Genomic DNA, 13140 nt, shown 5'->3' with positions numbered 1-13140 from the left:
GCACATTGCTGTAAACTTTAAAATCAGGCACATGCTAATGTTGCGGTATTTATTTAGCAATGTCAGTACTAAAGTCTCCAACACCCGCCCAGTCGGATGTCACATGCGCGGCTGGCATTGTCTCTGCACCGCCTAGCCTGCTACCTGCCTTCATAAACCCCTCACTCAAAGCAGGCTAAGTTTATGTTGATCTCACACATTCCTGTTGACCCCCTGCAGACTTAGTACCCCAGAAAATGACTTCCCCATAGCAGGCCTCCCACCGACCACAATCTAGATACGTTTTTTTTTGGTTTTTTTACCACCCAGTATTAGTCCCACTTTGAGACATGTAGACATTCATCAATCCAGTCTGCAATTTATCCCTGATATCAGAGACCTCTCATCATGCTTATATTCTCAGATCTCTTCACCACCTTCAACACGGTGTCCCATAGAATTCTATTCAGTCACCCTCACTCAGTGGCTGACTTCTCACCTGGAACAATCGATTAGTTAGTATACTTTGTCTGAGCACAGCTAAAGAGTAACAGTTGTTGAACCATCATACCTGCATACCCTAGTCAAATGTGTAGTACCTCAAGGCTGCCCATTTTCAACCCTGCTCTTCTACATTTATATTTAACCCTTCATCGATCTTCTTCATTCCCACCATTTCACCTCTTGACCTTTGTTGATCCCACATAGGTTATCCCTTACGAGTCTTATAGAGGGGAAACATCATTAACTGACAGGAACAGTTGTGGGCATCAACTCTCCTTTTAATTCTGTGACTATTTCACACAATGCACATGACGGACCTTTTCGTCTGGCTGCCATTTGTCCTATGTGTGCTTTATCTCTGTAGTACACATTTCTCATTATTTACATCCACTTTTCTATTGGGCAAACAGTTTCACGCTGAGCCCACGAATATATTTGCAGATGTAGATGAAAAATTATCCAGTGTAGAGTGACAAATCTTGTAGTATTACATTATAGGCATCTGCCTTCATAACTGCTTTTAAAACCTACGTTTTTTTTGCCTGTAGAAAATGTCAAAGAATGGCCTTGTGATCTTTAACATTTCTAAGGAGCGGTGTGACGATTAGCATCTCATCCCACACCTGAAATGTGAAGGACAAAAAGTGGTACCCTCTCTGGAAACTATATTTTTGTTCCTCTTAAATTTGATCACTAAAAGAGTTTAAAGAATTTCTCAGAAATAGGGGTAGATGAAACTTGCGTTGCCTCTATATGCAGCACTAGATGCTAGCTACATGTAGTTTATCTTGAAGTAGGTGGCTGAAATAAACGTGATGACCCTGTAATTCTGGATCTTTTCCTTTCTTTTTTATGATATTGTTATGCACACTTGATAACACCTTTAACTTTAGGTCTTAATTTTAAGACCTTCCATTCTGAGTCTTAACTAGGATGATTCATTCTGTTGGCATTTAAGGTAGGTATGTATGTGTCTCAAGCTGTCCTTCCGATGTTTGAGTTTAACATGTCCCTGCAGGTAAAATTCAGCATTTTGGTATTGTTGTAGCAGCACATCTAGGCAGTTTCCTATTTATGATAAATTAGCATAGTGGCGTCACACCTCCCAAAAGCTTCTTGTTCCTCAGACAATGTGACGTCTCTCTGTAGCTTCTCATGCTCCCTGACCCCAACAGTTTCCCACACTCCACCATATTGAATTTGCAGGATTTTCAGGCATCTCCCTTTGAAACAGCTCTCCAGTCCCAAAGCATAGTGGCATCTGGTTCCAATACTACTCCTTGCTTACGCTTCCAGCTCTGGAAAAACATAGATGATGTTTGAAATGCTGACTGCATTTTACAGCTTCAGTCTTCTTGAAGACTCCACACGGTAATATGAGCTAACACGTTCTGGATCCCCTAGGCTTGTGCTTAGATGAAGCTGACCATCATTCTGTTCTGGAGTCCTAACTGACAGGAAAGGGAGATGTCTTCTAATTTGTCCTTGATGTTGGGTTGTGCCTCTTTTTTGCGTTTTAAGGGTTTACCTCTTACGGCTGAGAGGTGTGGATGCAAACCCATTCCCTGGAACAGAAGCTTTTAGGATCTCTAGCAGGTCAGGAACAAACTTTCAAGTTGTGCTCTTTATATTGAAGGAACATGTTCAGTACCAAGAAAACTCCAAGATACACAAGAATACAGCACCTTGATTCCTGGAGGTCTGGCCTACTCATCTTTCCTCAGACAATGTTATTAGCCCATCTCACCGCAAGGTTTGAGATATCAATCGTACTGTGGCAGCAGTCTGTGTAATTCTCCTGAGCACGATCCTTCGAACTTGCAGCAAGACTGTAGCTCTTCCACAAACGGCATATCTCAGTGACTTTATTTGGGATCTCGTATGTTTGGAGCTTTAGGCCACAGGAAACACATAAGCCAACAGCAACAGCCATGCAATGGAAGAGATTCAGTAATTCTGAATTTCAAGTAGAAAATATATAGTTGGAAATTGTAGATGTTTGGTCTGTTTTCAGCTGTACATAAAGAAAAGACAGATTCTCCTTTTTCTTTTTGGAAAGTAAAGCGTGGGCATGCACAATTCTTTGTAAAATAGTACATAAAAGTGGGATAGTTGGATACAGAGAAAGCGGTGCAACCTTTTCACAGTGAATTAGTTTAAAAAACGTAACTCCATTGCGGCTGTGAAGTAGTTAAGTGTTGTGCAAGTTATTCAAAAGAGTCTGTGATTAGCAGACCAGAGCGGATTTTCATGAAATTTGCTACATTGCCCAATGGGTCCCTTCTAAGATTTGACCACGTTGAAGCATGGGTGCTGAGCGGAGGGGTGACACCATAGATGGGGAAAATCAGAAAAGGAGTTTGGAGATTCGTCAGTTGAAGAGCAGGTCAGCGAGAACTGACCTGTTTAAGTTTTGTGCTGGATGGATCAAGAAGCAGACTTCTAGAGTCTGTTCTGATCCATGGTAACCAGAGTACTGGGGAGGCCACTGGCAGAGGAAACTCCAATCTAATGCCCTTGATGGAGATGTGTTTCTGTTTTTCCACCAAAAAGGTCTCATTGATTCTTTTACCTGTCTGTTGATGGTGAAAGTGCAATATGATCATCAGCAAAGGGACATGAGAAGGGGACATTGATGGGTGGGAGCCTTCCTTGGGGAAGACTCATAAGATACTTGCAAATGTTGGGCAAAAAAAAAGATCTTCTCCACAAGGAGAGTTGAAGTCTCCTGCTCCCCGATATGAATGTAATGAAAATGTATTCATCATCGAGCACAGGCACTTGACCTGTAAATTGACATACTGAGGAAAGGAAATGTTATTTGTTCAAGTTAAAGCAGTATCCATTGAAAATCTCAGCCACTTAGTTGTACGAAGTAAGAGGCACAAATTGAGGTACTTAGGGGTACGACGTAATAGGCACAAATAGTGTGCAACCACATTATGCTTTAGTAATATATTTATTAAAAGTACGTGTTCAAAGGCCCATAAGTGACGCTCATGGATTTGCATTGAAATTCGTGCAGTTGTTACTGTTTAAAAAAAAAAAAATATATATATATATATATATATATATATATCTACGCTCTACTCAAGCACTTTAATAAGAGTCTGCAGTGTCTTATTCTAATGATGTGTTGAAACATATGTCGTTGCCCTTCTCTCTTTCTCTCTTGTGCTAAGACTTCAGGCCCACTCCTCTTCAGCCTTGAGTTAGTAAGAGCCTTTAGCCTTGAGTCAGTACGGAAGATAAGGAGAATGTTCTGCTTATCCTTCTTCCCCCTCTTGCCTATCTACTCATAATCCATCTCATGCTCCTTGTTGCAAATATCAGGCTAATTCCAGAGCTACTTCTCATCTTCATTTACAGTCTCTAATGTGATTTTCCCATTCCTATCTTAATTCCCCTCCCTGAACTCGTAGCTTGCTCCTCACACTTTTTCCCATTATACTGTTCAATAGCCCCTGACTTATTGATGTCCCTGGATGGTTACAAATGTTTTTCTCCTTTCAGTAGGAGAGGTGCCTCCTTAGTGCGCCGGGGGCAGTGAACCCTTTCCATCTTGAGCAATGTCAAAGGTAGACACCCTCGGTGGTTATATGATAAACACAAAATTAATACAGGCCTTGAAAAACCTACTTGCCCCTTGCCATGGCGAGTCATATTTTATCAGGTCAAGCTATTTTTGGGATCTACACGCCCCTTTTGCTGCGTTGACAAAGAACAGGTGCTATGTTCAGTCAGAAAGTGAAGGAGCAACAAAGACACTTTTAAATCTTGTTCTTATCTTGTCACATTTGCTCTGAGTTCAGAGAGAGAGGTCAAAAGTCAATTTGTCTTCTTACAACTACTTTTCCTTTCCGACTGCAGAGTTCCAAGATTTTGTAAGATGAACTGTCATACCTGCTGTACAGAGAGTCTAAAATGAAAAGCTGTAGAGTGTCAAGTTTTTCTTTACATACATATGCTTAAGTCAACTGTACAAACATTTCAAAATATATTTCACTAGTTGTGAAACCCCTTTTTTGTACTTCTGTGTGTTTGGGGTAAAAAAAAAAAAAAAAAACATTTTAATAGGATGGAAACAAGTTATAACACTTTACCTGGTGATGTGCGAATGATAAAAATGTTTTCCAAAACCCAATTTTCACAGAGAATTGTTAATACACTATAGAGTTTTATCAGTAAAACTGCAAGTTAGTGAGAAGGTTTTTGGACATTTCTTGCAAACTTAGTGTCTGTAAATGACAGTATACAACCACATTATGCTTTAGTAATATATTTATTAAAAGTGAATGTTTAAACATAAACTGAGTAACGCTCCTGCCCTGATAGAAATGCTTTTAGCAAACTAAGGGCCTAAGTTTGACCTTGGCGGATGGGGTGCTCCATCACAAAGGTGATGGTTATCCCGTCCACTGTATTACAAGTCCATTATATCCTATGGAACTTGCAAAACGGCGGGTGGGATATTCGTCACGTTTGGGACGGAGTATCCCATCCGCCAAGGTTGTAATCGGGCCCTAAGAGTCAAGTCATGGATCATATGTACCCTATGTGTGGGCTAGATTCTTATTATACATGGAGCAAATGTTTAGTCTATTTAATCCCACATTTATTTTTTTTGGTAGAGCAGAAATGCTGAACTTTGATATTTGAAGGTGCACTCATTTGAGAATGAAGAAAAAGGTGTCTCTGTGAAATAAAATATTTGCCTAGGCTCACACAATTTGAGACCTGTTCAGGGGGTCACCTACATTAAAGTTAGGTTGAGTAGATTATTCAAGTTACTTGACATGCAGGTCTAGTAACATTTTAGTTTTTTCGGGGCCTGGCCTATGTTCTATTTGTCCATTGGTATATGTAGAATGTACTGACACGGGTATTTTGATAGACAAATTACAATGTTGTGCCACATGTGCAAAAGAAAATGGTTAAACAAGATCCTATTTTGTCTGAAGTTAGTCTGTTTTGTTATCTGATCTCCACCTTTTGCTATGGTCTTGACAGTGAATTATGCCACAGTTATTAGTTTACTACTTTATAACATCAAAAATAATGATCTGTATATATCATAGATTAGAAGCTTTGCTCCAGGAATATGCTTTATTTGTATTGTACATTTTCTAGCAGGAAATACTGTACATGTACAAAACAGATACATATATTTAACATTTCATTAAAAAAATACCATCTTTTCCACAAAGTAACAGCTGAAGTAATTATCTGGAAAGTTAGATTTATTTGTCAGTGTTATACTTTTTTATCTGAACTAGAAGAGATGAAATCAGGAAATACATATTTTTTATAATATGGTTCATCTTCCTTCTCTTGTATCAACTGATTATGTTGTGTTTACAGCCTCAGAACTGTACAAGTAGTTCAGGAAGTAGATTTCATGTGCTTTTTATCTGGCATGTATCGCTCTGCTTATATTGTTTCTAGTTTGTAAGTGGCTTTTGGTTTTCACAAGTGCTTTCACATTTCAGGAAGTTGGCTTCATGTGCTTTTTATCTGGCATGTATCGCTTTGCTTATATTGTTTCTAGTTTGTAAGTGGCTTTTGGTTTTCACAAGTGTTTTCACATTCCCTCAGATTCCAGACATGCTTCCAGGCTTCAGGCTGGTTCTGAAAAGCTTTCCCCAGAAAAGGTCTCCAGCACCACTAGGTGACACTATGCGACTTGAGCCATAACTCCATCTCCTGACATGATAAAACCTGTGTATATTGGGCAGCAGTTAGTGCGCTGGTGCCTGTTCCTGTTTTCACATTGACGCAGTTCTGCTCTTTGTGCCACCAATTAAATTCCTCAGGATTAAACAGCGACTAGGTCAGATACTTCCTCCCAAACTTTTAGGTTTCAAACCTTGTGACAAGATGATGTCTCTGCCTCCACTTCTGTCCCCGATGACACTCTGATCCAAGAGCAACATTGAGGCAATTCCTTTTCCTTCATGTGCCCGAAGGCCAGCAGGCAATGGGGGCACCAAGTGTTTCTTGCTCAGGCCCACAGTTAAATGCTTAAGTGATCACTTTCATCCACAGGTAAGTCACCTGTAAGGGAACAAACTGCTAAACGTTTGTCTCCACAAAAAAAGTCAAAAAACAAAAAGCACTAGAGGGAGTCAAGGTTCTCTGTCTTCCAGGAAAGTATCCTACTCACAGGACAGTTTGCGTTCTCTATGGTGATTTCTGATGCAGAACTATTCCTCACTGTCAGAGAAGATTCCAACTTTGTAAAAAGATGAGACCGGAGTTTCCAGGTCCATTGGCCGACCCCCACACACATTTGAGGTCTGCTGCTGTGCTATGCTGGATCTGTTGGGGATGGCTCCTGCACCCACTGGGTCAATACGGTGCTTCCAGGAACTCCAGCACTTAAAAAAGGAATTGAAACCTGTCATAGTGTGGTCCTCTGTTAGTTCGGCTTCTCCTTTGACACAGATCCACAGAGTGAGGCCCACTGATTCTGGAATCCATGGCCTTTGTAACAAATTATCTGTGTTGTGAGGGAAAAGGTTAAGGTTAACTTTAATGACCATAGGGCTCAGATGCTTGTCCAGAGGGAGGAGATTGTTGGCTGTGAATATGAAGCTTTAGCAATGCCTGATGAAGGGATTATGATTCAGATGCTGATAACCGCCTTCCCAGTTATAGCACTGATGCTTGGTTTATAGCTGGACTTAAGAAATGGGAGTGCCCTGGATGCTTCATTAGGAGAGGCTTCATCAGAATGGGCATCCCTTTCCCCTTTGGCCTGCTTCAAAGTAGATTTGAAGCATATACAACCATAGTATGTAGAGCAGCTGAGGCTTTGGATTGTAGATGTGAAGTATGATTTTTTTTGACTGAGATGTTGCAGCACTCCCTATGAGATCTTTCCTTCCATTCATTGAGAGTCTTTTGGATCATGTCAGTGCACCGAGAAGCCCTTTTCTGACCCTGTACTCCACAGACAGATTACCAGAAGTCAGTGGCCTGCTCTGGGTGATCCAACTCCTGTGTGTCCAAACATCTTCCTTGAAGCAGAAGCCAAATGCTTTTCCTATGACGCTTCCAAATAGGGAGTTGAAGAAGCTTGAATCAGTAAGCCTTAGTAATTGTTTCTGGCATCCTGACCCTCTGTACTTTTTACATCTTTACGTTATAGGCATTGGCAAAACGTAAGGCGATTAGCTCGCTAGATCACATGAGAAAAACGTTTATTGACTTGCTTAATGACAGATTGGACGCATTAAAATAGAATTTGAAGTATGGCCTGAGCTCTGCAGACAGTGGTGCTCGATGTATGGCAGAGCTGTCACTCCGTGTTAATGCACAATGATACGTTCCAGCTGATTCTTTATAGATATCTAAGCCACATTCATTGACATGCCTTAAAGTGTAGAGCATCTGTTTGTAAAGAAAACAATCTCAACCCTGGAGCGCTTTGAACAGCAGAGTTGCATCTGGTGCATTGGGCCTAGTCTTCCCAGCGATACAGCTCCACTAACAATATAGGACGTTTTGTGGCTACTCCTGGGCGAAAAGCTATTCAGACTGTCTGGAAACCACAGCAGCTATACCACTCCTTCAGTGGCAAGGGCACTGAAGTCAAAATCAAAAACAAGGTTATCAGGTACTGGCACACAGGGCAGGCGTACACAGCTGTACACCATGCAGTGGGCATTACCATCCCAGTACTGTTCCAATGGAAATGGAGTAGAAGCTAGCTTGGTCAACAGCCCTGATTAGCAGGAGTAACAGGACTGTAGATTAATTTCCAAGGTTCTCTAATGCTAGTGAATACCTTAGGTTCCCTTTACACTCTTACCCACTTTTGTGTGTTCCATATGCACTTTTTTACTGTTCTTCGCACCACATGTTTTTTGGCCTTTGCATTTTCCAAAAGGTGGTGTTACGCGACAGGGATGGTGTGTGGCCCAAAGGTGGTCACTGGTATTTTACTTTCTCCCATTATTTTATGAATGGTTGTCAATAAACATATAATTAAGGAATAATAACCACATGAGCAGCTATGCAGAACTAGGCATTTTTATTAGCTCAAAAATTCAAGCCATACCATTGTCAAAGTAACAATTTACCAAGCTTTCTAAATCCCTCAATTCCAATAAGGTCCGTAATTTTCCACACTGCTGCTGATTCATAAATATGTGCTGTACAGGTAAACGTTCCTTTTACATTGTTTCTTAACTTTACAAATGCTTTCAAACACTACGTCGATGTTTTCACTCATTTTAGAGAGTTTTCTTGGTATCAAACGTCCTGCTGAGAAACTGTGCTATATATTTATTCTCTTGCACAGTTTGTTTATAGGAATAAAACGAGAGGTATAGGTGTTCCTTTATGTATTTGCCTAAATTATTCTAGTTCTTAACTACTTGATGAGATTTTTGTTACCACGAATAATGATTTCTAGTTGGAAGTGTCTATTTTCACAATTGATCCATTTTAACGACTTACCTGTGAGGCACGCACGTTCTTGATCTCTGTTTGGTCATTGTGTAGTCCAGGCAGTGCTTTTTCACACTTCAGTAAGTTACTGTAACCCATCAAGATAATAAATTAATTGAGACATTACATGAGTAGTGCAAAAACCGTCAGCAAACCAGGAGGACAGAAGAAAATCAACTAAAAACTCATACTTTTTTTAAAAAGGAGTTTCAGTAATTATTCTCAGCGTCCGTGTTAATCTGGGGTTGAGCCATTCAGGTCTGGAATCTGTGAACCACAACTAGGATTTGTGAAATATATTATATCAAAGTCCTTCAAAGCACTCTTTGGGCTTGTTTCTTTGAGCATTTCCTTCTATAGGTGTGGATAGCAACCAGTCTGGACCCTTGCCCACACAACCACTCCGCCTACAGATGTGGATAGCAGCCAGGCGGACCCTTGCCCACACAACCACTCTCTGCCTATAGGTGTGGATAGCAGCTAGTCGGGACCCTTGCCCACACAACCACTCTGCCTATAGGTGTGGATAGCAGCCAGTCAGACCAGTCGTACACTTGCCTACACAACCACTCTCTGCCTATAGATGTGAATAGTAACCAGTTGGGACCCTTGCCCAAACAACCACTGTCTCTGCCTGTAGGTGTGGATAGCAGCCATTCGGGACCCTTGCCCACACAGCCACTGTCTCTGCCTGTATATGTGAATAGCAGCCAGTTGGGACCGTTGCCGACACAGCCACTCTGTACCCATAGGTGTGGATAGTAGTCAGTCTGGATCCTTGCCCACACAACCACTCTCTGCCTATAGGTGTGGATAGCAGCCAGTCCTACCCTTGCCCACACAACCACACTCTGCCTACAGGTATGGAAAGCAACCGGTCGGAACCCTTGCCCACACAAACCACTCTTTGCCTATAGGTGTGGATAGCAGCCAGTCGGGACCCTTGCCCATACAACCACTGACGCCTATATATGTGAATAGCAGGGGTCCAGGTGCAGGAGTCAAACTCATTGCGCATGCTGTACTCCCTTCAGTGCCTGCAAAACCCCAATCTGAAGTATATGAGGCACATGATAGACTAGGTTTGCCAAGAAATGTTCCTCTACTTTGAGGCAAGGGCCCTCCTGTCAGGTTTGGATACAGTAAAAGTTATATGCTGCATCAAGGTAATTTGAGTGAAGTAAAGGTAATGTGTCCCCTGAGAAATTGCTGGTGTTCAATGTGCTAAAGGTAAACAACTGCACAGATCCACCCTTTCTTCCTTCTTCCCTCCCCCTCCTTGTCGCCATGCTCGAAAGATTGCAAATTCTCTTGATACTTATACATCACCTTGTTTGTAACGAAAGTATCAATACTGAGTCACCAGAATCCTGTGTAGTGAAAGTGGTAAAGGAGCCATTGCTCCAGAATGATCATACTGGGTTAACCAAATGTGGAACGTACGTTAGAAATACATGGTTTTAAGAACCCGGCTTGTGCTTTACTTCCGCTGCTGCCTCCATTACCCCCTAGCCAGGGGTAGCAAATGTAACGTGGGCTACTAAAGCACAAGCTGGGGTGCAGCAGGGATTACCCCTGGTGACCCCTGATTGTTGCCCATAAATGAAAGTATTTAATTTGTGACTCACTACAGGGAGTGCAGAATTATTAGGCAAGTTGTATTTTTGAGGATTAATTTTATTATTGAACAACAACCATGTTCTCAATGAACCCAAAAAACTCATTAATATCAAAGCTGAATATTTTTGGAAGTAGTTTTTAGTTTGTTTTTAGTTTTAGCTATGTTAGGGGGATATCTGTGTGTGCAGGTGACTATTACTGTGCATAATTATTAGGCAACGTAACAAAAAAAAATATATACCCATTTCAATTATTAATTATTACCAGTGAAACCAATATAACATCTCAACATTCACAAATATACATTTCTGACATTCAAAAACAAAACAAAAACAAATCAGTGACCAATATAGCCACCTTTCTTTGCAAGGACACTCAAAAGCCTGCCATCCATGGATTCTGTCAGTGTTTTGATCTGTTCACCATCAACATTGCGTGCAGCAGCAACCACAGCCTCCCAGACACTGTTCAGAGAGGTGTACTGTTTTCCCTCCTTGTAAATCTCACATTTGATGATGGACCACAGGTTCTCAATGGGGTTCAGATCAGGTGAACAAGGAGGCCATGTCATTAGATTTCCTTCTTTTATACCCTTTCTTGCCAGCCACGCTGTGGAGTACTTGGACGCGTGTGATGGAGCATTGTCCTGCATGAAAATCATGTTTTTCTTGAAGGATGCAGACTTCTTCCTGTACCACTGCTTGAAGAAGGTGTCTTCCAGGAACTGGCAGTAGGACTGGGAGTTGAGCTTGACTCCATCCTCAACCCGAAAAGGCCCCACAAGCTCATCTTTGATGATACCAGCCCAAACCAGTACTCCACCTCCACCTTGCTGGCGTCTGAGTCGGACTGGAGCTCTCTGCCCTTTACCAATCCAGCCACGGGCCCATCCATCTGGCCCATCAAGACTCACTCTCATTTCATCAGTCCATAAAACCTTAGAAAAATCAGTCTTGAGATATTTCTTGGCCCAGTCTTGACGTTTCAGCTTGTGTGTCTTGTTCAGTGGTGGTCGTCTTTCAGCCTTTCTTACCTTGGCCATGTCTCTGAGTATTGCACACCTTGTGCTTTTGGGCACTCCAGTGATGTTGCAGCTCTGAAATATGGCCAAACTGGTGGCAAGTGGCATCGTGGCAGCTGCACGCTTGACTTTTCTCAGTTCATGGGCAGTTATTTTGCGCCTTGGTTTTTCCACACGCTTCTTGCGACCCTGTTGACTATTTTGAATGAAACGCTTGATTGTTCGATGATCACGCTTCAGAAGCTTTGCAATTTTAAGAGTGCTGCATCCCTCTGCAAGATATCTCACTATTTTTGACTTTTCTGAGCCTGTCAAGTCCTTCTTTTGACCCATTTTGCCAAAGGAAAGGAAGTTGCCTAATAATTATGCACACCTGATATAGGGTGTTGATGTCATTAGACCACACCCCTTCTCATTACAGAGATGCACATCACCTAATATGCTTAATTGGTAGTAGGCTTTCGAGCCTATACAGCTTGGAGTAAGACAACATGCATAAAGAGGATGATGTGGTCAAAATACTCATTTGCCTAATAATTCTGCACTCCCTGTAAATGGGCCAATATTCAGACTTGCATGCTTTTAAAACACTACCAGCTGGTGCTGGCAACTTATTTTATAATTCATCAGCCCGCATAAACTTAAGAGAAGTCTTGCTTGTCTTTTTCAGTTCATAACTGGACGTTGGACGGCACTCTGCAGTGGCTCCATGAATTTGTGGAACTTCCCCAGTATGAAAATACTTTTAGAGACCATACTGTCAAAGGAACTACTCTCCCCAGGTGAGTTTCTTGGCATTTGTTTATGGTTAAAGGGCATTTTGCAGAACATCTTGAAATATGTTAGATATGACTGTACATGTGAAGGAAATGTACATTTGCAGAAATTGACTGGGTTACACGTTTGAAAAAAATAATTTCTTATTCTATGCATAATTTCTGCAGCAAGGTAATCTTAGTTTCTGCCACCGAATATCCTTCAGAATAATTTCATCAAATCACGTTGTGGTTAAATTATAAATTACGAAAAAGTATAAGTAAATACGCATATGAACTACTCAGACCCTCATGTTCAGTATTCCACTTATTTTATCACCACTTCCGGTTATTCCTGTTTTAACGGTTCCACAATTGTAGATCATTTATTTTCATTTCTTTTTTTAGAATTTTCGTATTTAAAGAATGGTTTATTTTCCTTTGTAATTTTAAAGTGGAGTCTGGTTTAGTTGATCTGTCTTGCATTTGATTTGTATCAACTGTTTTTCTTTTCAAAGTTGTATTGGGTCAGAAAGTGAAATGTAAAGAAAAAGAAGGGGGTTGCTTTTGACATATCGATTTCCTGTACAGCTTTACCAATTGATAGACTTGTTTTATTGTGTGTTCTTTACCCTATGCCCAGTGGGGTTCTTAAAATGTTTATGGACATCTTGCGGCTGATGTGGAAAGCAAAGGGCCATTTGTTCTTGATGGTGCGCTGCATGGACATCAAACTCCCATTAGCTGGCTGGATTATCCTGGTGGGCTATTTGAACATAGTAGTGGAGCTCGGAGATTCAAAATATT

At 41.2% G+C, this 13140-nt stretch overlaps 1 protein-coding gene across 1 annotated transcript in view; it reads left to right on the top strand.

The window, feature by feature from the left end:
- STIM2 (stromal interaction molecule 2) overlaps positions 1-13140 on the top strand; it is a 350713-nt gene that overhangs the window by 250210 nt on the left and 87363 nt on the right. The window contains exon 4 of the mRNA XM_069202138.1: positions 12249-12360. Coding sequence (XP_069058239.1) covers positions 12249-12360 — 112 coding nt within the window. The remainder of the gene's footprint in view (positions 1-12248; positions 12361-13140) is intronic.

Source organism: Pleurodeles waltl, chromosome 1_2 (assembly GCF_031143425.1).
Source record: "Pleurodeles waltl isolate 20211129_DDA chromosome 1_2, aPleWal1.hap1.20221129, whole genome shotgun sequence".
Taxonomy (NCBI): domain Eukaryota; kingdom Metazoa; phylum Chordata; class Amphibia; order Caudata; family Salamandridae; genus Pleurodeles; species Pleurodeles waltl.
This window is presented reverse-complemented; position numbering and strand designations above follow the sequence as displayed.